Below are 26,207 nucleotides of genomic sequence, written 5' to 3'. Positions count from 1 at the left end.
ATCGCGTACCCTTGTATGTATTATTTATATCAACCCAGTGATATTCACTAATTATACAGCTGGTTTTTATTTTATTTTCCTGCACATCAGAGGCGCGATGTGGTGCACCTCGTCCCATGGAACACAGTGCAAGCAGATGCACCTTCTCCCACTGTGTTCCTGCTTGAAAGACACCGTTGCATACGTGAACCATCGCACCGGCATCGTGCACCCCTGCTCATCGGCGCGATGTGTCGTGGTGTGCTCATACGAGCTCTACTGCTGTGAGTCACCTTGAGTTGTACATATTCGCACTATGTGTGAAGGGGCCCTTATATATGCCCTAAGACCAAAGACGCCAGTGATAATCCACAGATTCGGTGCTGTCAGACAGCCGATGGGCAATAGCTCTTGCTGGATGGGATACTGTCCGTTACACAGTATTTCCCCAGTCAATGCTGGTAGACATTTTCAGCTCGCTGGATGGAGGCAGAAAATGTCAAATACAAAGACAGGTAACTGATTGGAAATCAGGTCCCACACTCTAGACTTTACAAATAATTTAAAGATAAATAGAAATCTCAAAAATGTTGATAATGCAAACGTAACATGTGCAGTAAATGTAAAAATAAAACACCAGACCCCGGATCTGATGCAAACCAATACAATCTGCAAGTCATCTGGCAATTACAACCATTCAACAAGACATTTGACACCTGCTGATATTATCTATGGTGTTAACTGGTGCTCATAAAAAGTGACCCAAAGGGTGACAAATTGCATGCACAGTATATGAGCGTAAATATTTACTGTGGGATTGAGGGCTAATTATTCACCAGTTACTTTATAGCTTCTGTCTTTAAGACATTCTGTTTGTTCAGACATCAATCCTCCATCTGTTTCAGGTCCTGGCAACATGTCAGCTTCTGCTGAAATCATGGCAGGCATTACTGTGCCAGAAATATTAAGTAGTTGTATGAGTACATGGGAAAACTTTGGAAAGTCAGTTAAGGTTGTCAGTGGAGCTGTGTATTATGTTTTAGGTTTGGTCTGAGAAGCCTTGTTTGTTTTTTTGCTCACCACAGCTCACCTTCAAAATGAGCCCAAATACTGTCAATTTAGTTAAATCGTTTTTCAGCAAATTACAGATACAAATCTGATCAGAAAAATAGTCAGTGGAACACTCATACTCGTTAAACCTCTGCATGTTCAGAAGAATGGAAGTATGAGGGGCAATTGAGAGGTTTTGAGCCTGACAAAGCCAGAAAAAGTAGTATCTTTTGCATTCTGAGAACCCAACATTTCTTGAGAATGTGTGCAATTTTGATTCACTGGGTGCAATGCAGAGGAATGTTGGTTTCTCAGAATGCAAAAGATGGAGAACCACATCCTACTTTTTCTGGGTCAGGCTCAAAACTTCTCAATCACCCCTCATACGTCTATATAGGTTATGAGGCCTGTTATTCCCAGTGTTCGTTCCCAGATTCCATAGTGTGAAGTGGATGGAATGCCAGTCTATTGTATAGTATATACAATAGACTAGTGTATAGTGTATTCCCACTGTTGCCGAGTGCTTGCTCACAGGGGGTCGTTTTGACCGTTGGGGTTTTTACGTAATTATTGTATGGCCTTGCCTTACAATATAAAGTGCCTTGGGGCAACTGTTTGTTGTGATTTGGCGCTATATAAATAAAATTGATTGATTGATTGATATAGTACTTCCCAGGCTGAGGAGACCGGGACAATGCAGATGAAGCATCTTGCCCATGGACACACACACACATGGTCGGAACAGGACTCAAACCCAGATGTCCATATTGGTATGGACAGGTATAGTGCCTATACTTGTTAGCTTAGTAACAATTCCAAGAACATACATCAACCTGCACTACTAATCTATGATGCCCTAGTTTACTGAAGACACGGGTTCTCAAGTGTTGGTGTTTGGGTATAAATATTTAAATTTAAAACCCTACCCTACATTTCATGATTGTTTAATAAATTACAAATATATTGAAACAGTTACAGCACCTCTTTAGGAGCAACCTTCATTAGATTTTCTAGCCTACTATTTCACAAGTTTGTTTTAATACAAATTACAGATATTATGAATAATACCCCGCCCATTCTCCACATAATATGCATGGAGTTGCGTCAGAAAGGACATCCAATGCAAAACCTTTGCTAACTCAACATGCAAATCCATCTTGGATCTGCTGTGGCAACCCCGAGTGAAAACAAGGGAGCAGCCAAAGGGACTTACATGAATTAATATATGGGTTCATCAAATATGTCTGTAGAGGCTATATAATAATTACATAGTAATTCTGATCATTGTTCACAAATTTTGGCATTTACTAAAATGTTGGCTAAAATGAAAAAGGGCCCTAATTTTAACAATTGTCTTACTGCCTTGTTACACAACTACATAATTTAACATCTGTGGTCATCTGTCATTTTATTCAGTCAATATTTCAAGATTCCAACATATGCAGAAGCGATTTGTGCTTTTATTTAATCCAGAGCTGATTATTGCATTGTTTTCATCCGTTAGCTGTCACATAGTGGTTTTAAAAGTATTGAAACACTTCAAAGTGCTGTCACAAATTCTCACTATCATCAATAAATCTGAACATTGCACTGCCTTCTCAAAATGCAACTGTCAGAACAAGAGAACGCCTGTATTTTCCAGGGTAAACGTCATAGCTTAGTATAAGTTGCACCTCTCCAAAAAATGCCTCTTGAAAAGGAAAAACACATATGTCACGTCGTTTTTGTGCATTGTTGTAATGTAGTTTTATTATTGCTTGGGACTCTGGCAAGGACGGTCACATTCCTCCCCTCTCCTCTCCTCCTTGCTGTTCTTTATCTCTGATCCAACTTTCAAACTCCCAGCTTCACCAGACTGTGAGTTCTTCAAATTAAGATTTGGATGAACCATGGGTCTCTCAATGCTATTGACACCATTCTTTTGACAAGGAAATCAGGGCTCGGGGACCCTGCGTGCCCTGATGGAACCTACCCAGCGGGCTATGCTCTTGACGCCTGAGAGAAATGGAGAGTGGCATGCTTGGCTCCACTCTCTGTGGAAGACGTTGAGGATTTATTTCTATTTGCTTTTAAGTTGGGAGGTTTGGCGCTGATTGGTTTGTGCACTGCCCTGACCCACAGGACTATTAGCAAGACAGCTGCTGCCAGAATGTCATCCCCTCATCTGTCCGTCATGATTAATGAGTTAGGCAATGCCGTATAATCTCAGACTGCGTGAATTCTTGAACTCAAACGCAAAATGGATACCATCTTGGAGCATATTGCTGCATTGCAAAGGAATTGTTATGTGCAGACGCGGGTTGAGGAGCGGACCAGCGTCTGACTGAACCCAGCGCTAAAATAACCAGAAAGCGGTTCCAAAAACAAAACATTTATTTCCGTTCTGTGCAATAATTGTGTACAACATAAATGTGCGGTTTGTCTGGCGAGGTGAAGGACGGCGCGCTCTCCAGCGCCCAAATGGATCAAAGCCCGATGCTTCTGGACCCAGACTCACCGCCGAACACCCCCCAGGTGGATACGACAAACTGACTCTGTGAAGGATGGAAAAGGTGAGGTAAGTCAACAGCTACAACAAATATCTTTCAGAGGCACACACTATCAGCAACACATTCAGGTCTGAATTTAAGCTCTATGTAAATGAGCAGCTTCTCACAACAGGTGGAGGATTATCAGTCCGTACGCCACGGCAGTGAGAAGCGAGCTGCACAATTCTCATCAATGTTCAAATATACTGCGTAACAAAATGCCAAATTACTATTAACGATCATTCAGACAATAATCACCTCTGATGTGTGCTGACAGCATGTGTCCCTCACCCGTCCTCCTTCACAGGCACGATGTGTCAAACCCTGGCGCGGTCCTCAGCGTCTCACAAACGAACGTCACAAGGTCGAGTTCCCGGCAATTCTGCTCGAATCACTCATGGCTTAAATGCAGAACACCATCTCATTATCTGCTTCAGCTGAAAGTCTTTAAGTTTGCACGTGAGCATCATCCACAGGTGCTGCAAGTCATTAGGCCTGCACGTGAACATCCTCCACAAGTGCAGCCAATAATGATGAGGGTGAAGGACTCTTCTGCCAGCACCTTCTCCACAGACAAAAAACAGTTTGCATACCACCTGGAGAGCAAAGAAAAGAAAACAACACCAAAATGTCCAGCCAAACCCCCCAACACACAACAGGAATGTGCTGCTGAGGACCGGAGAATATTCTTCATAAATTTGTACTCTAGAGGGTCAGAGGTGCAGTAAATGTAATTCTGTATCTCTCCACCTAACATCAACATGGCGGCCTTATTGGCTCCTGAAGGTCAAATGCCCTTCCCCCAGAAGGATCTCCGGCCTCATCTCATCTCATTGCCATTTTTTGTTTCATTTTTGGAGTTAAATTTTTTAGTGCTTTTATTCCTGGAAAAACACAGTATAAATACTTTTCCCTATATAAATAGTTATTATTGATAAAACTGTTATTAATATTATATTATAATAACAATAATAACAAACATGATTTTTGGTATGTATGTTACACAGGAGTATAAGTCTCAGGACCTCCCAAACTAGTAGCAAAAACCCTTGTGACCTGCATACAACTTATGGCGGGGTGGGGGGGGGGGGTGGTTAGTGGGGTCTCATTTCAGCCCCACTTAAAGAGACATGAGCTCCCCTGAAAACATAATTTGTAAAGTTTTTTGTGGGCGGGGGGGGGGGGGGGGGGGGGGCTCTAAAATATTAACAAAATGCTGTTTTTTCACATGCATTTCCGTTTTGTTTTGTTTTATTGTATTGTCACAATCATGGATCATGTGTAGAATTAGGCTATTTTTAATGCAGGATTTGTGCATGAGTATGATTTATTACACTATGTAACACAATTTTTGTTCCTGGCTTCTAAGTGTTATATTTCAACTGCTTATGTCTAAAGTCTATGGAAAAATGACTACATTCAGCACAAACTTTGATTTTATTTTTTTTTACGTTCTAGAAAGTTCTAAAAGTTTCTTGAAATTTCTAGATAATTCTGGAAACTTCTAGAAAATTCTGGACAGTTCTAGCAGTTAAAGAATATTCTAGAAGACTACTCAGTAGTAGTGAAGGTGAATCGAGAATATTCTTGAAAACCATGCAGGACGAGCCGACAGAGGGTGGAAATCAGGTTGATGAGAGCTCAGAGGCCACTGATGATGGAGACTCCATCTGCCTTTCTCTTCTGGCTAACTGGACCAGCCAGCATTGGAGAGAATGGAAGTCCCGCAACACCTGGCTGTTTGTACAGAATGGACAGTCGGGATGCACAATTTGCAGAGATAAAAAAAAACAAACTCTTCTGCTTTCTGAAAAGGTAACTGGCATGCACTTGTCAGAAGAGTGGATTAATGGAGATGTAAGCAGCAACGTCATCAAAGTGTGAGAAGGGGTTTTCTGCTGTCAATGACACTGACGGTGAAACCCGCAATAGACTGCATGAAATCCGCCTCTCATTGCTCCTTCTTGTGGATCTTAATGGACCTCCTTTAGAGAGATTCGACACAGCACCAATCATCACATCCTGGATTAAAAATCAGGTCATCACCTGTCCACATCATGGGTTTGTGGACCAACAGCAAAGGAAGCTAACTCTTCTAACTCTGTAGGTGATATAACATGGAACGTGTGCCAGGCCGTGACATCATTAATAAACATGCATCTTACCTCCAACAGCGGTCCAGGAGTGTTTCACAGCGTGCACATGGACATGAAGCCGGGACCGCAGCCTGCGGTTAGAATCTTCTCACCCAAAAGAACAAAAATTAATTCCATGTGATAATCCAACCACTGCAGTGTCCAGAGTTGCATTGTGCTGCTTAAGTGTGCAAACAAGAAAAAAAAAAGTTCCCTGGAAAGGCTCCATCTGAGGGACTGCATGGCCCAAGTGCCAGCAAATTTTGGAGTGAAGCTGTCCACTTGTCCAGTGGCAGGCGCGTGCATATGCACTCCATGCAGGCGCTTAGTGGCCCATGCAGTGTTATGCACACACACACACAGCTGAGTGATAATTACAGCCCCACAAGTGTGCCACGCACACACGTGCGGATGTGCGTGTGACGAAAACAGTGCTCCAGTCTGCCATGCAGACATTTGGAGATCGGACAGTCTGCAGCGCCTTTTATGGCTGTCTGACAGCAATCTGTGTCATCCACCTGCTGTCTACATGCGCTTTGAATGCCATCGTGCAGGTGTGGATGAGGCACTCCAGATGCGTTCGGACCACGGCTAGCCACGTCTCTTTTCCTCCCGACTGCGTCGGATAATGGCAATATTTGCCGTGTTGGAATGGCTCCTCCACATTCTTGCTATGTGTGACGGGTGCTTCAGGTTTGATTCCGATTTGATGCATGTGTGGAGGTTGTATGTGATATGTGCTTATATATGCAAAACCCAGTATCTCCCAAACCATAAATTTTTAGTTGAGGCCAACATGTACTTGGCTGTCAAGGAGACCATCAGTGTGCAAAATATGAAAGAATTTGAACAAACTATTTTCATTTTATTGATGAAAGTCTGTGCATTTCCGAATATGGTGTCCTTTAAATCTCCATTTTCAACTGCATTTTTCTCCATTAAAAAAAAAACTTACTAAGTTTTGCATCTGAACTCTTCATATGTTGTGCTGACATGAGGCAAGTAGGTGCACATGCTTGTAATAATGGATGTTTTGAGTAAGTCCTCGATCTGAACTGCGTGCAAGCACCCCTACCCCCCAGCATAAGTGAGCGTCCCTGAAAGCGGCAGTATAGTTCGCATGCTCCTTGTGACCTACGCTGAAATACATAATACATAACATTCCACATTGACATGTCTGTGCAGATGCACCATCATACTCAGAATTCACTTGAGACACTTTAAAAAATGAACTCAGCAATTGTTGTGTTGCGCTGCAATTCTTGACATTTGTGAATGTTGTGTATCTGCTAAAATCAGATCACATTCAATCAGGCTACAATAATTCAGAATAATTAATGTGGGAATAATGCCATGTTATTATCGTTGCACTGTACTGTCCTTTTATGAATTCTCTCATGAATCATCATCCCATGTGGGCGTTGTTTCTGTGCTGTTTTCAAGCCTTGGCACTATGGACCATCTGTGCAGGGTGACTGTGGTAACAAAGTTCAAACCCCTCTCAAAGGTAGTTAAGAGCAGCTGAGGATTAATGCATTTAAAGTCTGAGTTTTAATCCACAAACTTTGCTTTCCTCGTGGAAATGGTTAAAAAAAAAAGTAAAAGTCTCTCATGGAGACAGCCCTATTTCTGACTGAAAATATATTTCACAGATTTTCCGCTGTGAAATGTGGTTCCTGAGACATGATATATCACGTGACGCCTGTGTCGCCTCAGGTTGGGATTTGAGCACCGCTGCACTGCAGATGACACAGCAGCACTGCACTGGTCAGCACCCTGAAGCCACGTGACCTCTGCGTGCTCTCTGAGAGTTTTCACTACTCTGTTGACAGGGTTGCAGATGGCTTTCCCCCCTTCACCATGGGTGCTGTCCTCCGGCAGAAAGCAGCAGCAGTGTTACTCCCACAGAAAGAAAAACAAGCATTCATTTTTGGTTTGAAGTTGTTTGAATGTATTTCACAATAGCTGAAGTGCATCAACCCCCTAGAGCACTTTTCAGCAGGCTGAAGGACCACCTGAGGTCCTGGGTGTAGGTTAATGTGAAGCACATGACCCGTGGGGTGTTCCTGCAGTTGACCCAGGACAAAGGTACACCCACACCACTCCTGGCTACAAAAGTTAGAGGGATACTTTTCAGTGCAGCTCTGCTTTGGTGGTCAGAGGGTGCAACCCAAAGCTCTTTCATCACACGACAGATGCAGAAATATGTAGCATAAGCCTGGGCTCCAAACCTTAACCTAATTTAATATGGAGTACCCCAGGGCTCTGTTCTTAATCCTCTTTGTCTGTTGGTCGATAGATCATGTTTGCACCAAATTATAAGCAGTTATGGAATACAGGCCGATGCTCTTCACTCCACATGTATAAGGACGTTGTGGAATAGGAAGGCTTTGAACCCTGACCTTCTAGCTGTGAGGCAAGAGTATGAAAACTGTTCTAATCTTCCCACGTCTTTTCACCAATTTCTACCAAACCTGATATGTGGATGAGGGGTCAACCTCAGAATTGCCCTTAAAAGGTTTATTTTAGTAAAGTTTGGGACAAAAGGTCAAAAATATTGATTCTCTCTCCCATGTGAACTTTGAATGTGTGTGGAGGTGAGTTCTGGAATTGCTCAGGTGATATCAAATTTCCCAGACATCAATCACCGGGGTCAACATCAAATTTCAGTTTTTAACTCCAAATTGAACCAACCATGGCTTGGGTTCTAGAATTGCTCAGCAAGGTCAAATTTGCCAAAGCTCAATCTTTGGACCAAGGTCATATCTGCCTGTCTGGTTGTTGGCTTCCTCCTCACAGGTCCTTTTGTTGAGTTCTACCAAACTTGGGAAGTCAGTGAAGGCTGAACCCTTAAAAAATTAATCTGAGTAAAGTTCAATGTCAAGGAATTTGGTTTTTAACCTAATTTGGACAAAATGTGGGACACAGATGTATTTCACAACTGCCCTGGCAGGAACAGCCAGAGGTCAATCATCAAGCTGGGGTCAAATGTCAGATTGTTGTAGTCCTTTCTGTCTTCAAGCCCTCAGGTACAATCACCAAATTCTATTTCATTGCAGAGTATGAACTGAAGACAGTTCATGTTTGGTGTGGTCAACTTAATTTCATTTGTTCATATACATCCAGTCTATTCCTGCATTTAAGGCCTGCAACACACTCAAAATAAATAAATAATGAAAATAATAATGGGAGGCTACATAATTTTAAATTTTACTACTCCTCACAACACTTAACAGACATTTTGGCATGGAGTATACAATCAGTGAAACATCTGAGGTGTTACTTTGTCCCATTCTCCCTGCAAACACATCTTCAGGTGCACTACAGTATTGGGTCATTGCTGTTGCATTTTTCCTTTCAAAATTCTCCACACATTCTCTGCTGGGGACAGGTCAGGACTGCTGGCATACCAATCCAATAACTGTACCCTCTTCTTCAGCACTTCAGCAGCCATTGCCTTTATAATGAGTGCAGAAAGTGGTTTTGCTTGAAAAATGTATCACTGCCTTCCTTGAAGGCAGCCTGTGTTGCTCAAAGTCCCAACGTACGTTTCTGCATGAATGCTGACCTTTGAAGTTGACAACACATGAACTATCTCGGCTGATAGTGTCTGCAGTGAAACAGAAGTCAAAGCAAATGTAAGAAAACCTTTGTTTTACCCCTCAAGCGACTAAACTATTTTAGCAACTAATATGACCGAGTGGGGTTATTTATGACCCCATTGACATTATATTGGAATACTTGTATATACATGATTGTTTTAGGGTTCTTCATATTAACTTCACTCTCTAATATATTTGTCCGTCATCCTTTTCATCCTCACTCTGGGCATCAAGAATTAGTCTCAGTGCTTGTGCAGCTGCAAATCTTGCTATTCTTGGTCTTAGTGCAGCAGATAAGAGAATATTTAGAGCAGAATCCTGCAAATGGTGATAAAAGCATCAAATTCAGGAGGAATAATCATCAGACAATCCACTTTTGAAAAAAACGATTGGCCACTTGAATTTTCAATCGGTGGTCAGGTAGAGGTCAATTAAAGAATTACACAGGAGTCAAAATTAAAAGATGCTCCAATCATATTGAAACCTATGCCACATTATTTGTGCGATCATAAAGATTCCAAAAAGGTATAGTTTGGCTGGTCTGTAACTGAATTCTATGGAGTTATGGGATAAAAACAGCAAAAATGGTGACAAAGGTCAGTGTTGGTTTGTACAGGGGTCAAAAGTTAAAGCTGCTCCAATTTTGGTAAAAAGTGATGCAAATTACTAGTTGAGTTAACACGGTTTTAAAAAGGAATAGTTTGGACCATGTATCATCCTTACTTATCACGTTATGGGGTAACATATGTCACATGTCATAGAATCCAGTAGACGCAGACCTTGTTTGACCTTTACTTTGGAGACCAAGCATTCAACACTGTCAAAACTATTCCATTTATTAATCCTATTAGCTCAACCAATAATTTGCATCACTTTTTATGAAAACTGGAGCAACTTTAACTTTTGACCCCTGTACAAACTAAAACTGAGCTTTGTCACCATTCTTGCTGTTTTTATCCCGTAACTCCAGAGAATTCAGTCACAGATAAACCAAACTATACCTTTCTGGAATCTTTATGATCAGACAAAAAACGTGGAATATGTTTCAATATGATTGGAGCATCTTTTAATTTTGACCTTTGTGTAATTCTTCAATTGACCCCTACCTGACCACCAATTGAAAAGTCAAGTGGCCAATCGTTTTTTTTTTCAAAAGAGGAGTGTCTAAGGAGTATTTCTACCGAATTTGATGCTTTTATCACCATTTGCATGATTGTTTCAGTTATCTGCTGCACTATCTGTTGGCCATGCTTCCTTGCAAAACAGCAAAATATAATGATTAGAGTTGGCAAATTACAATGCCATCTGAAGCTATAATGTCGAAAATCTCATAGATCTTCCCGGGGTCATAAGTGACCCACCACAAGTTTGGATTATACTTGCAAAAGTATAAACTATGGTCAAAAGTCGGCCGATCCTTGCAAAATTCTATGAACAAATGCAAGACAAATTCATGGTAGGAAACCTTTTTCCGGTCGCTTGAGGGTTAATTTGGATATTCCATATCATCCTGGCTTATTCTGATTTGGAGTTGTACTACTCATAATACCCTCGATGCTCCCCGGGTACCATTAGCTGCTCATGTCACAGCCACACGTGGAGTCAATGAGACGTTTCAGTAACTAAATTAGTGAAGGCACCTAAAAGCTGAACAAAAGCAAATTTTCATGATGGTGATCGCCTCTGAATGCTCCGTACCTGCTGTGAGTCTCCCTCTGTGTAAGGCAGCTTGGTGGACACGTGGAACATAATCTCCTTATTGTGAAAATTTGTGTAGATGGATTCGGTCCCCGTCTGCCCGTGAGTGACATCCAGCCCGCCTCGAAACCTGGACCAGAACAGGTGAGGTGTAATGTGGAGAAGGTGAGCGGTAAGGAAGAAGTGCCAAGAAGCAGGAAAGACAAAAAGAAAGATTGAGTGTGAGGAAGACAAGCAGGAGAATGAAGTGAGCAGAGGAACACAGAAAGGAACATCAGTGCACGTTCTTGGGTATTTGATCCATTCATCATTGAGAGAATGCCAATGCTGGCATGAAATCTGGCTCAGTCACAGAGTCCGCACAACTATAAATATCAGGCCACGCTAAATCGCTTTTTCAGGAATATGTTTAAAGTCAAATCAATAGCGAAGCGAGTGATGACGCATTTCTGGCACACATGAAGGAGAGGTGCTGCACTTTGAATGAATAAACAGTTCTGGAGCTGAAGGAGAACTGAAGGAAAAACAGCGTCCTAACCCTTTAAAGTCATGCAACACAATTTTGTGACCCAAAAACTCCAAGAACTCCACAAACGCTGGACTTTCTTCCATGTTCCCAAAGAGCTCTTCCTCTGAAGTCTGCAAAAAGGGACACAAAGAGGCGTTAATGCAGGGCTTCAAAACGTACCGCTCAGGCGGCGCAATCTCTCAAAACGACACTCACCTGGCCAAACTTTTGATAAATGACCCCAAATTTGAAGTTGTTGCTGATCACATGTTCATCAAAAGTGACGATGAGTCTGGATGCCTGAGAATACGTGGATATGAAGCATTCATATCGCATTTATGGACACAGTCACAAGAAATTCATAACGATGAGCACCTACCTTTGGGTACAGGACGGGGTAAAACCTGTCCACGTTTACTTCTTCACAGACAAGCTGTCATTTAAAAACAACATTCAGCTTTTTTTGTTGTTCATTTTATTGACATTCTGTAGAACTGGTGTTTGTAATTTGACAATAAGTGCTGACCTTGGCCATCTGCACCACGTTGGGGAACTCGGTGAGGCAAGAAATGGGAATCACATCATGGTGAGTTTTTAGTTTTGTCCTGAAAGACAAATCATCAATACAAAGGCTGTAAACAAACCTCAAACGATTCCGTTTCATGATGATTCATGCAAGTTGGCACTACCATGCTTTTCATCTCACTGAGATTTTTGTTTTGTGATCAGTTTTGCAAATGATGATTGATTGTGCATAAATTCACAACTTCAACACTTTCTTCTATTATTTTTGCAAAAGAGGAAAATAGGAACTAAGTTAGAAAATATAAATACCAATGCATTAATTTCCTAAGAGTTAAGTTAGCTATATTATAATAGTCAAGTAGCCTCTGTGTGCACGTGTGCGTGCATGCATGTGGCTTTGATCATACAAAAACCAGGGAGAGCTGACATTTGCCATTTGGTATACTTATGTATTTTGGGTCAAGGATGAACGCTGTGAAAATGGAAAGTTGACAGGACAAATATTTTTAGAGAAGCTACGAATATTAGCTAACAACACTGAACAATGGATGTTGCTAACTACTGTCTGGACTCACACCCTATACCAGGAGAGGGCGATAAGTCATCTTTATATTACAAGTGTGAGTGCAGTGAGTGATTTTATTTTGTAAGTTCTATTTAGCACATGGGCAGCATGGTGGCTTAGTGGTTAGCACTGTTGCCTCACAGCGAGAAGGTCATGGGTTCAATTCCCGCCTGTGGCCTTTCTGTGTGGAGTTTGCATGTTCTCCCCGTGTTTGCATGGGTTTAATCCGGGTGCTCCAGTTTCCGTCCACATCCAAAGACATGTAGGTTAGGTGGATTGGAATCTTTAAATTGTCTGTAGGTGTGTGTGGGTGTGAATGTGTTTGTTTGTCTGTTTGTGGCCCTGCGACAGACTGGCGCCCTGGCCTGGGTGTACCCCGCCTCCCGCTCCATGACTGCTGGGATAGGAGGGGATTGGACTAAGCGGTTGAAGATGAATGAGTGAGTATTTAGTACATAATATAATTGTAAATATGTTAAAAAAATAAATGGGTGATGCAAGAACCTGAAAAAACTTATTTCCATTGTGGTCTATTTAAAAATCAAATGACAAAAGAGAAGGAATAAATAATAGCTAAAATAATAATGATAATAGTAATAATGGTAAATGGACTGCATTTATACAGCGCTTTTCCATCTGCATCAGATGCTCAAAGCGCTTTACAATAATGCCTCACATTCACCCCGATGTGAGGGTGCTGCCATACAAGGTACTCACTACACACCGGGAGCAACTAGGGGATTAAGGACCTTGCCCAAGGGCCCTTAGTGATTTTCAATTCAGGCTGGAATTTGAACCAAGGATCCTCTGGTCTCAAACCCAACAGCTAACCACTAGACCATCACCTCCCCAATAATAATAATAATAATAATAATAATAATAATAATAATAATAATAATAATAATAATAATAATAATAATTGTATATTATATCAAGAACCTAAACAGTTTATAAATACATTAAGACAGTAAATTAATATTTTAAAAAATCATGTAATTAACAGGAAATAAAAGGCCTGAGTTCCTCTTCTAAAAACTGTTGAGGTCTAAGGTTCTAAAAACATTCTGGATTCACACAACTTTCCAACTCATTCAACTCATCTAGAGCCCGTGGATCCCTGCGGGCAATGCAGTAGCGTTTGTTAATCCTTTTATCATAATGCTCCAGGGTGCGGGATAACGTGCCATCTAGTGGTTTTGTTTCCCTTCCCATTTTCGTTCAGTTGGTGAGGGGGATTTGTGCTGTCTGTGTTTTTATTCCATAAATGTGTGTTTAGTGCAGCCGATAACTGAAACAATCCTTCAAATGGTGACAGAAGCACCAAACTCAGCACAAATTCTCCTTAGACATTAAGACATGAATCTGAATCAGACTCCCTTTTGATCGGGCGACGTAGGCCATCGCCCCGAGACCACTGATACTGCAACATCAGATATAACTACAAAGCTGAGCCCAAACCCCACTTCGACAAATCTGATTATCTGGCAATTCTGCTCAAATTCACTTACATGAAACGACTGAAAGCTGACCCGGAATCACCAACACCTGGTCTGACAACGCACTGGCAAATCTGGAGAGCTGTTTAGAACTAACAGATAGGACAATATTCAAAGAAGCCACAACCAGTATACATGAATACATAGAGACAGAGATTACATCAGTTGGTGCACATCCATCTGTGTCCCCTCCAGAACTGTCCCTGTTCTCCCAAATCAAATACCAGTGTTTAACGCAGATGTCTGCAAGAAAATCAGGAATAGACATGTGGCTTACAGGTCAGGAGACAGTGAAAAATACAAGTGGGCCCCGTTACAAGCTACGTAAAACCATCAGAGCAGCTAAAAGGGCTTATTCCCAAATACTTGAAGGCTTCTAAGGAGACAACAACACACACAGTATGTGCCAGGGAATCCTATCAGTCACAGGAGAAACTCGGACATGGAGGTCAGAGACAGCACGCCCCCAGATCATCTCAACAGCTTTTGTGCCAGATTTGACAGACTTGCCCACAAAACTCAGATGACTCTATAATTCAGGTGTTACACACTCAGGTCCTGAGGGCTTTGAAACAGGTGAAGCTGGGAAAGCAGCAGGTCCAGATGGTGTCTCACCCAGAGTCCTAAAGGCCTGTGCAGAACAACTGGCAAGTGTGTACACAGACATCTTCAAGGCCTCTCTTGCACAGTCAAAAATCCTCCATCATCATCCCAGTACCTAAGAAACCAGATGCATCCACTCCAATGCTCCAGTCATATTGTAAAGTATTCCATGTTTTTAGAAAAATTCCATAAGTTACTCTATAAAAACTGAAATTTTGGGTGCCAATCAACAGAGGTTATCAGTGAACCTCCTATTTTGAGCAAGTGTGCAATTTTTACCATACAAACTGACTGTAAAAACAAACAAACAAAACAACAGCAAAAAACTAATTCCTTCTGAAGTCCTTTTGCTGAAAATAATGTCCTGCAGGCCACCATGTTTTTTCACTGACATTTAGACATTTTTATCACTTGGCCTTTTACCCACACACTATTAAAGTACCTCATCATCACATTTATACAGAAACCACAGTGTAAACAAAACATTTACACTACGATACAAAAAAAAAAGTCCTTTCTGTCATTTTTTTAGGGTTTATGTTTAGCATTTCCAGCTCATTTTCATCCTGTATTTTTTGTAGAATTCTTTCACTTCTAATTACTGTCACTGTGCTGAAGGGAGACTCCTCCTGTTTATCGTGTTTGGCCCCCTGGTGTTGTGTGTGTGTTTATAATGGCAGACACAAAAATGCACTGTTTCCAATCGAAAATGCCACAGAGCTTAAAAACGGGGGGCGGAGGGGTGTGTGTGTGTGTGTGTGTGTGTGTGTGTGTGTGTGTGTGTGTGTGTGTGTGTGTGTGGGGGGTACTATGGTGGGGTAAAACTAGTGATGCGTAATTAGTGACGTGTGGTGAGAAAAATGGGCACAAATGCTACGAAATCCAGATCAAATCAAGGAAATCATACCGAAGCATCAAGCGCAGGTGCTCCTGGTCCCCGATGACATCATATTTCACCGACAAAACCAAGTGTCCCAATGCGGCATCGATGGTGTAATAATTAAAGTGTTCCTGTTGGAAGACAAGCAGAAAAAAAAAAGCTTAATTCACGAGCTGTCAGAAAGTCTCTCTCTCTCACACACACACACACACACACACACAGGTTGTTTGTGTTGCAGATTTTTTAATGCGCCCCTTTCGCTTCCCCTTTCAAGCATCAATTTTTTTATATATTAAAAATAAGCTGCATGAGCTTGCATACATTCAGCAAAACCTGCATATACTTTCTGCTGTTTGCACATACAAATATTGCTAAAACAGTGGTCTGTGTATCATTAAAAAAAATGAGTTCTGCAACTTTGACTATGAATTATATTTTCATGTTCAGAGATTTGTTGTTAATGTGGTTACACAAAACCTAATGTAAAACCTTCAAGCAAAATAATCACAATGTGTAAATTGTAGCTCCTGGAGCCAATTCTTGGACATTTCAAGTGATATTGTTGTATACCTTTTGTAATTCTTTTAGTCTGTACCTACATGAGGTAACCTTGGAGGAATGCATCATAGTTTAAAAGATATCGTGACCTTCAAACCACAATTCTCACCAAACCGCGACACAAGTGTTTGCAGCCTGAGCAGCTATGATAGCGTACCATACGTGCTGGCCCAGGGTCTGCGTTCTCAGGGTGCAGGACTATTTTGTGCCACGAGGGTGAAGAAGAAGTCTGCAGGTCACAGAGCTTTCTCTTATCGTGCCCCTGTTCTGTGGAATGATCTTCCTGAGTCAATAAAACAGTGAGATTCTGTGGAGACTTTCAAGTCCAGACTTAAGACGCACTTATTTTCCCCTTTTGTATGGCTAGCATACTGGTATAGTATGTTAATATGCTTTTCACTTTTTTAATTCATTTTATTAGTAAACGGAGCGTGCCGCAGCCTCAACTTTACCTAAAGTCTGAGTCTTTTCGTGAAGCTTAGGGCTAGTGGCCGGTGATCACCTTAGTATTTCTCCTGTTTTTCTTGTTGCTTAATGCTGACAAATTATACTGTAGTTGTTGTCTTTCTGATGCCTGATTCTGTTTTTTCTCTCTGTCTGAGGTGCAGCTCCATCCAGAGATGTGAGTGGTGTCTACTTCTGCAACCCTCCTGTGATGTGCACCGGCAAAATTTCCTGTATATTCATTTTGTAAATTGTTTTGTAAATTGTGTCCCTTTGAGTCTGGTCTGCTTGAGGTTTCTTCCTCAAATCATCAGAGGGAGTTTTTCCTTACCACTGCCGCCTGTGTGCTTGCTCTGGTGGTTAGAAAAGTTCGACCTTACTTGTGTGAAGCACCTTGAGGCAACTTTGTTGTGATCTGGCACTATACATATGAAAATAAATTGAAATTGACACCTATCTGACTGATGCAATTAAATTAAAATAAATACGTATTTTCCGAAGTATAAGTTGCGCCAAAGTATAAATTGCATCTTTTTCCTGTATTATCAGGTCATTAATTTGGGATTTTTGTGCAATGTTGTATTGTACCTTTATTACTGGCATTTATTCATTTATTATTGGAATTAATTTTGTTTAGTGCTTTGATTCCTGTGAAAGTCCTGTATACAGTAAATAGTTACTATATTTATTATTATGAATAACAAACACAATTTTTTTTTTGGTATACAAGTCGCACCTGAGTATAAGTCGGAGGGGTCTCCCATACAAGTTAAAAAAAAACACTCCAGGAAATACGATAAATAAAAAATAACTGGTCCACCACCGACCGTACTTTCCACATCTGAAGACGTCATAGTGCAACTGAGTGATTGACCTGGTGGCTGATGTTTGTTTCTCTGAGCTTCTGGACAATGTTCTTAAAATTACAGGACCGTCTTCTCTCATTTCAGTGGAGAAGCTTTAATTAGTGACTCACATGAAAGTTCCCCAAAGCTTCAAAAGCATTTAGCTGCATGAAGCTCAGCTGGTTGGCTTGAAATCAAAGTACAGTCCAGATTAAACATGGCTGATGGTACATTATACACTCTGATCGGCTGGAATGTGACTAAGTATGGTGGGTGGATAAGTTCCACACTCTATTTCCAGCATCAGAGTTTGTGCCAGGTCGAGGAGCATGATGAGGTCAGGTGGCCCGTTCCCCTCGTCGCCACATTGTACCCCACAAGTGGAACCATCAGATATCATTTACTGTTGAATGAGGAGGGAGGCATCAGGTGCCAAGTCCAGCTGGGGCATGAACCAAACACAGTCAGCACAGAAGGACTGGGATCTGACCACCGAAGCCCCACACCCTAAAGTGACATTATATACTAAAAGGCGTCGTCCCGTATAATTCACTATTTAATGTCAGGGTTTTTTTTTTTATTTCTTTGTTTTTATTTTATAGGGGAAAAAGTCAACAAACAGCTGGACATGAGCCACAAAAGGTTGGGAAAAGTCCATTTTTACTTCATCATTGGTGCACAAATGTGCTGCCTCTTTCTTGACTGGCCACTTGAGGCTGGCTTCAAAACAGGGCACATTTCCATAGGACTCCATGTTAAAATGTCAGACTTTAGCGTGGAAATAAACATGTTTAGAGCCTAGTACAAAAAATGGGTTTGGTCTTTATACATAATTTCCTCCTCTATGACAACTGACATTTTTTTTCCTCTAATTTATTAGTTTGAGATGTTTTAAGCCAGAAAGTTTGGGGGTGTGGTCACTGAGTGACAGCGGCTGAGGCCAGCTCATTGACCACTCCACTGGGCTTGTTGTAGAGACTGCGTCTGTCATTGTTGGAGCATTTTATTGCAAACACTTGGAATAACACAGCTTGTTGTGCAGAGAAGCATCCTAACAGATCATCTAAGACATATCTGTTGCAATATTTGTGCTGAATGAAATTCTTGTCAGCTTTAATGTTGTATGCCAACAGTGGTAACACTTTAGCAGCTGTTGGTAGCTTCATCCGCTAGGCCCAGTTAATGCATGTGTAGCGGCTTCCTCTGCATTGTGTTTGAGTCCTCCTACTCGCTCCCCTCCGGATGCGAATTCACGATCTCTGACCAGGAGGCTAAAGCTCAGGGCCCTGGCCTTGTGGCCAGAAAATCCTTTTAGCTGTTAGGGAGTGAGGTTTACCGACTACTGTTGCACAGCGACTCCTGCTGGCCTCCGTCACACATGATTACTTAGAAACATCTCAGCAGTCATAAGGTGTGAGGCCGAGTACACCCTGGACAGGACGGATCTTAATCCAGCCTACTAGTATATTTCTGGGTGCTACAGTAAACTCTCCCTCTCTCATTTTTTCCAGTGCTTCAAGCAGTTTTTCTTGTACCTTGCCCATAAAATTCTTCCTGTAGATCTTAGCTGTGCTGTTGGTCTCCAGTTTGATGTGCGACGGCGGACAGGAGGGTTGATCAGCCTCAAGTGTCTCTTTAGGCTCATGATTGGTCCCCTCGATCCAATACCCTCCAAACTGGGGCAGCAGGATGAGTGGAAAAGGACTTCTGCGACCCAGAACCTAACAGTGATACACATAATATTTAATTAGTAAATACATGTTGCATCAGGAACTACGCCTCCGCCAACGTGCAGCAAATTTAGGTTTTAATATCCCTAAAATATGTGGTGTGTCACTGTGCCGTGGAGACAATGCTTGTACCTCATGAACACTGGGATAAGGGATGTAGTCCTCCTCTGTCTGCAGGGGAAAAAAACAAATATAACTCAAACTGACAAACAGCCGCTTGTAGTCATACTTTCAGTGTATTTCCTTTGAGAGAGAGAGAAAAAAGAGCACAAACTGTGATAGAACATCATGCGATTCTACACTTTTAGTCCTGCTCCTTTATGTTATTGTCGTGCAAAAGACAGCAGCAACAGTAGCAGTCTGCTCTAATGATTCCTGCTGTCGAGAACTTAGATTCTGTACAAGAACACAGTGCTCAACTTTAAAAGAAAAAAAAAAAAATCAGGTAACAACTTGCACAGATCATTTCTGAGTAATTTCAACTCAGCCACTGCTGAGTGCACACCATGTTCCAGTCCCACAAACTCAACTTGAGAAAAGCATTTCGTTACGTGGTTTTGTAAAATTGATTTCCGTTGTCTCCACAAGGTAGAGTTGATCCAACTCAATTACAAAGTTTTGACGCCATTAGGTATAAAATGCTCAAATAAATATTATTTATTTTAAGTTATTCTAACGTATTTATTTTTCCTCCAGTCAACTCAGAAATGTTAATGCACATTGTTACCTCCATTTTGTGATTTTTTTTTTTTAGATTTTTGAATTTATTTCATATAAATTAGAATAATTTACATTGTAATTGCAGTCACGGTTTTATGATCAAACTGTTTATTTTATACCAAATCAAACTATGACCAACAGTTTAAAAAAAAAAAATGTGAACAATTTTGTACTAATGTCTTAACTATCAAACTACGAATATGCAAAAATCTCATTTTTTAAATGTTGAAAATACATGTCAATTTCAGTTTTACAAATTAAACCTATGGAACTTTTTTAGTGACAATAATTTGGAAAAGTTAAATTGTTTAATAATGATAAGACTGTGAGGGCAGAAACATTTTAGTGCCTTATCTAAAATGGTCAAGATAATTTCTGTTCAATCTAATAATATATCACAAAGAGTAGCACATTTTTTCCATCTCTCTGTTAATGAAACACCTTTATTTTAATCTGTAAGTCTTTGTTTGTTGCTTACTTGTAAGCAACAAGCTGAAGCTACTTCGTGATGACAGCAGTGGGTGGCACGACCAAAAATCCATATCGACATTTAGTTAAACCATCTGGTGCTATACTGAAATATTCAATTTATTTAAACATTCAATCTGAACTTTCTTCTGGTTTTTGTCTTGTAGCACTATTGTGTTACAAGACACTGACATTGCCCAGCCCAGTCTCATGTTTTTTTTTTTTTTCCTGATACTTCACAAAATGTATCACATTTTCGTGGCACAGTCAAGTTTAGTCCACTATTTTTAACCCTAACCCTATCCCCCTCCCACTCCCGCCCACGTCACCCCAAATTTCATGATACCATCATGAAATCATTTCATGATACATCACAAAATGTTACATTTTTTGTGATGGTACCACGACCTAATAGATTAAATCACTTTTTGTGACACCATCAAAAACTTGGGGTGAGATGGTGTCGCAGTGTCAGTTAGGGCGCATCAGACCCCCATTAATTTTTTTGAAATGCAACTTGTCTTAGTCATAAATCTCTTCTACCATGCAGAAAACTTAGTCTCTTCAAATTTTGTGTTAATTGAGCTATGTTTACCTATGCCACCGCCACTTTGAAATTTCGTGTTTTGATTTCATATGAAAAATCCATATCTTAAGAACCAATCATCCTAGAGACTTGCAAGTAGGCTCAAATTGTACAGAAACCCCACATTTATATTCAACTTTAATAGTAACTATCAGCCTATTGGCCTTAGTGTTCGAGATATTTAGGATATTAGGATATATTTATAGGATATATTTTCATATAAAACAAAATGCAAAATTTCAAAGTGGCGGTGGCATAGGTAAACATAGCTCAATTTAAAAAAAAGGATTAACAGAGTAGGTTTTCTGCATGGTAGAACAGATTTATGACTAAGACAGGCAGATTTCCAGAGGTTGGGGGATTAGATGCACCCTAATGTTAGCGCTTACCTCTTTGAACCACTGGGGGTAGCACAACATAGAATACCCAAAACAACGTAGAGTACCAAAAATATGCAGCATGTACTTGAGGCCCAGAAGACGAATTCAGGCATTTATAGCCTGTTAGCATAGCCTACGTTTTGATTTATCCATCCGCCATGTTGATGTTCTTCTTCATTTTGTCACAATTCAATCCCGTCGTGCAGCAGAGGCGACACACTGTTCGGATGTAGTGGTGCACGTCAGTGCATCATAAAGCCTGTGAGCACTGGATTACCCATAGTTGTTTGCCTTGGCCAGAAGAGATGCAGACGTGCAGCATCACAATAGTAAAAACAGGCCATAGTGTTTCAGCAGACTTTCCTGCTCTGATCCAGTAAAACTGCATTAACAAATTATGAACCAAACCATAACCATTGATCTTAAATATGATCAATCTATCTTTGTTAGTTGGCCATGTACCACAGGCTTTTAAGGTGGCAGTAATTAAACCATTACTTAAAAAGCCATCACTTGACCCAGCTATCTTAGCTAATTATAGGCCAATCTCCAACCTTCCTTTTCTCTCAAAAATTCTTGAAAGGGTAGTTGTAAAACAGCTAACTGATCATCTGCAGAGGAATGGTCTATTTGAAGAGTTTCAGTCAGGTTTTAGAATTCATCATAGTACAGAAACAGCATTAGTGAAGGTTACAAATGATCTTCTTATGGCCTCAGACAGTGGACTCATCTCTGTGCTTGTTCTGTTAGACCTCAGTGCTGCTTTTGATACTGTTGACCATAAAATTTTATTACAGAGATTAGAGCATGCCATAGGTATTAAAGGCACTGCGCTGCGGTGGTTTGAATCATATTTGTCTAATAGATTACAATTTGTTCATGTAAATGGGGAATCGTCTTCACAGACTAAAGTTAATTATGGAGTTCCACAAGGTTCTGTGCTAGGACCAATTTTATTCACTTTATACATGCTTCCCTTAGGCAGTATTATTAGACGGTATTGCTTAAATTTTCATTGTTACGCAGATGATACCCAGCTTTATCTATCCATGAAGCCAGAGGACACACACCAATTAGCTAAACTGCAGGATTGTCTTACAGACATAAAGACATGGATGACCTCTAATTTCCTGCTTTTAAACTCAGATAAAACTGAAGTTATTGTACTTGGCCCCACAAATCTTAGAAACATGGTGTCTAACCAGATCCTTACTCTGGATGGCATTACCCTGACCTCTAGTAATACTGTGAGAAATCTTGGAGTCATTTTTGATCAGGATATGTCATTCAAAGCGCATATTAAACAAATATGTAGGACTGCTTTTTTGCATTTACGCAATATCTCTAAAATCAGAAAGGTCTTGTCTCAGAGTGATGCTGAAAAACTAATTCATGCATTTATTTCCTCTAGGCTGGACTATTGTAATTCATTATTATCAGGTTGTCCTGAAAGTTCCCTAAAAAGCCTTCAGTTAATTAAAAATGCTGCAGCTAGAGTACTGACGGGGACTAGAAGGAGAGAGCATATCTCACCCATATTGGCCTCTCTTCATTGGCTTCCTGTTAATTCTAGAATAGAATTTAAAATTCTTCTTCTTACTTATAAGGTTTTGAATAATCAGGTCCCATCTTATCTTAGGGACCTCATAGTACCATATCACCCCAATAGAGCGCTTCGCTCTCAGACTGCAGGCTTACTTGTAGTTCCTAGGGTTTGTAAGAGTAGAATGGGAGGCAGAGCCTTCAGCTTTCAGGCTCCTCTCCTGTGGAACCAGCTCCCAATTCAGATCAGGGAGACAGACACCCTCTCTACTTTTAAGATTAGGCTTAAAACTTTCCTTTTTGCTAAAGCTTATAGTTAGGGCTGGATCAGGTGACCCTGAACCATCCCTTAGTTATGCTGCTATAGACGTAGACTGCTGGGGGGTTCCCATGATGCACTGTTTCTTTCTCTTTTTGCTCTGTATGCACCACTCTGCATTTAATCATTAGTGATCGATCTCTGCTCCCCTCCACAGCATGTCTTTTTCCTGGTTCTCTCCCTCAGCCCCAACCAGTCCCAGCAGAAGACTGCCCCTCCCTGAGCCTGGTTCTGCTGGAGGTTTCTTCCTGTTAAAAGGGAGTTTTTCCTTCCCACTGTAGCCAAGTGCTTGCTCACAGGGGGTCGTTTTGACCGTTGGGGTTTTACATAATTATTGTATGGCCTTGCTTTACAATATAAAGCGCCTTGGGGCAACTGTTTGTTGTGATTTGGCGCTATATAAAAAAAAAATTGATTGATTGATTGATTGATAAATCTGGAACTGGTATACATTAAAAAACCCAATCTCTCTTAGATCTGGAACCATTTGAAAAATTTACTGACAAAAACTAGCGAATCTTGTTAAATATACTTGGACTTTCTGTGTGGGAAAGCTCCCCCCCTCATCCTCTGCCACCATTGTGGTCATGACACTCTTGCAAAATCTTTGTAGCATCCTGCTTATGTTATTGTTCAAACTTGACTCTCATTTCAGATGAGAGTCAAGTTGTTTCTCTGCTTGTCACGCTGAATTTCAACAGCTCCAGCTGAGCATGTCGAGGCCTTTTCCATCAGAAATGACAGGCTTTGCACCGACAGAGACAGCGAGAGCAAAAGGATCGTTCAAGAAAGCGAGAGATAATTTTAACTTCAAACATCAAAACAATTTACAGATTTCCTTTTAGTCTTGTCCTTTGCGGCCGTGATGAGAAAACTATTGCCTGCACTTTTTGACGTGAGAGTCCGGACCTCCTGCTGAGATTATCTCAGTCTCCATGTCAACGGCATTAGTCTGTCTGTCGAGGTAATAAATAAGACAGCGGAGGATCGTGCCGTCCTCCTTCCCGCTGCTAACGCGACTGAGGAGCATCCTAAAGCCTCTGTGACGCCTGATAAGGAGACAGTCTCAAACTCTGCCATTACGGATACTTTCAGACTCACTTTGAGGGGGGGCGGGAGGGAACATCTTTGTTCATCCATTCTGCAACCCTGTGGGAGGAGGGACGGAGAGAGAGAGAGAGAGCTATACAACACCAACAGACCAGGTGAAACACACAAACATACACATGAAGGCCCAAAAAAGCAGTTGTGATTGCCAAGTTCTATGTAAATTGCTGTGAAGCATGATGTGTGACACGAATTCATGATTAGATGCTCATCGGCAGACGGATCACACACAAGGAGGAAGTAAAAGAAGAGGCTTATCTACAGAGTTAGCAGAAGTGCACAACCACAGGAAAACTACACTGGCTCACACCTAAGATACTATCAGCTACAATTTCACATCAAGTCTAAATCACATGATTTTTTTTTTTTTAAAAGAAGCCCTTCTAATGTCAAAAATATAAATGGTCTTTTTTAAACAGCCCAAAAACTAGGAATGCTATAATGCTGTAAGTGGGCGGAGCTTTCTGTTTAATAAACATATTGTATTAATGTTTGTGGCTGGGATGGAGGCCAAGTGGTTAGTGCGCTTGGTTTCAGTGCGTAAGGTTCCCAGTTCAAATCCCACCCTTGCCTCATCTCTCCATGTAATGTGAAGTTGCATCAGGAAGGGCATCCGGTGTAAAACTTGTGCCAATTTAACATGCAGATCCATGCAGGGCAGCTTTTTGCACATAATTGCTTTAACACTTTGTCTATTTTTATTCTATTTTGGATGCTCTTATTGTGTTTTATTGTGTTTTTCATACTTTTCTTTTTATTTTATCTCTAGCTGGTGCTATTGGAAAGCACTTTGGTTCAGTGAAAACTGTTGTAAAGTGCTATAGAAATAAAACTTGATTGATTGATTGATTGATTTGTCGGATTTGCTGTGGCGACCCCGAGTACAAACAAGGGAACAGCCGAAGGGTCTTACTTTACTACATGTTAAATGTCTGAGTAGCACAATGGACCCTATAGTCCACCAGCGCATAACGCAGCATACATGTTGTCGTGAAGTGCACTGTACCATATTATGATCGGAAAAGTTAAACACGATATTTTGTGTATAATACTCTGAATTCCATACACAGCACACATTTCCTATTCATCATTCAGTAATAACAGGATTAGAATAATAATAATAATAACACTAAGAGAAATATAGATGTTTTGTCTGACACAAAATCTGCCTTTATTGATTTATTTTTGGTAATATCCCATTTCAACTACTCCCACTTCATCGACTTAACAATTTGCTTAACTTTTACAGCATGAACTCATTTACATTCCTATGACACAAACAGACAAACTACCAAGTTGCCATTTTAGCTTAAACAAAACGTCTGTGCATGTAACAGAAAAAGAACATCTCATTTTCTGCCAGGACATTATCTCTTTTTCCAGGGATTTTATTTAATAATTTGATAATGTGCAAAGACGTTTGTCATCTAGACTGGTAGATGCAAAGGCGGGGTGGGACGGTGGGGGGGATGTACTATCATGAAACCTAAGATTATAATAAAAATTTAAATTTCCTCCTTACCCCTCCATTTACACATGCAATATGTGTGCTGGGATGGAAAAACCTAATTGCCAACCCTGCAGCAATGTTTGAAATGTATTAAAGTTGATGTACATTTCTGGATTTCAGAAGAGGAATCAAATAGAAATTAGAAAGGGTTTCATTAAATCTGCTGACAGTCGCTTCTCTATCTACTTGCTTTTCTGACATATACTGTGTGTAATAATAATAATAATAATAACAATAATGCTTTTCACATCTGTGATTGTTATTGGTTGTAGCTCAAAACATTTTATAAATGCTGTTTTTTCCTCCCCCTAAAATCTTGTCCTTATAAAAGCTAAAGTACATCTTGGGGTCTCTGACAGTGATTCAGCCATCATCATTATGGTATCATCACCTCATTTACATATGAATGATGTTTCCACAATCAGGGCA

At 40.7% G+C, this 26,207-nt stretch overlaps 1 protein-coding gene across 10 annotated transcripts in view; it reads right to left on the bottom strand.

The window, feature by feature from the left end:
• The window catches only part of si:dkey-166d12.2 (rap1 GTPase-activating protein 1), a 317,261-nt gene that overhangs the window by 64,223 nt on the left and 226,831 nt on the right, over nucleotides 1-26,207 (bottom strand). For all 10 annotated transcript variants that reach the window (XM_034165796.1, XM_034165789.1, XM_034165821.1 and 7 more), the window contains 9 exons: nucleotides 24,263-24,310; nucleotides 19,279-19,317; nucleotides 18,952-19,137; nucleotides 15,597-15,700; nucleotides 12,027-12,105; nucleotides 11,880-11,933; nucleotides 11,717-11,800; nucleotides 11,531-11,631; nucleotides 10,993-11,122 (listed from right to left, as the gene is read on the bottom strand). In XM_034165796.1, coding sequence (XP_034021687.1) covers nucleotides 10,993-11,122; nucleotides 11,531-11,631; nucleotides 11,717-11,800; nucleotides 11,880-11,933; nucleotides 12,027-12,105; nucleotides 15,597-15,700; nucleotides 18,952-19,137; nucleotides 19,279-19,317; nucleotides 24,263-24,310 — 825 coding nt within the window. The remainder of the gene's footprint in view (nucleotides 1-10,992; nucleotides 11,123-11,530; nucleotides 11,632-11,716; nucleotides 11,801-11,879; nucleotides 11,934-12,026; nucleotides 12,106-15,596; nucleotides 15,701-18,951; nucleotides 19,138-19,278; nucleotides 19,318-24,262; nucleotides 24,311-26,207) is intronic.

Source organism: Thalassophryne amazonica, chromosome 3 (genome assembly GCF_902500255.1).
Source record: "Thalassophryne amazonica chromosome 3, fThaAma1.1, whole genome shotgun sequence".
NCBI classification, from domain to species: Eukaryota; Metazoa; Chordata; class Actinopteri; order Batrachoidiformes; family Batrachoididae; genus Thalassophryne; species Thalassophryne amazonica.
The sequence above is the reverse complement of the archived record's forward strand: the minus strand, read 5'-3'. Positions and strand labels throughout refer to the sequence as shown.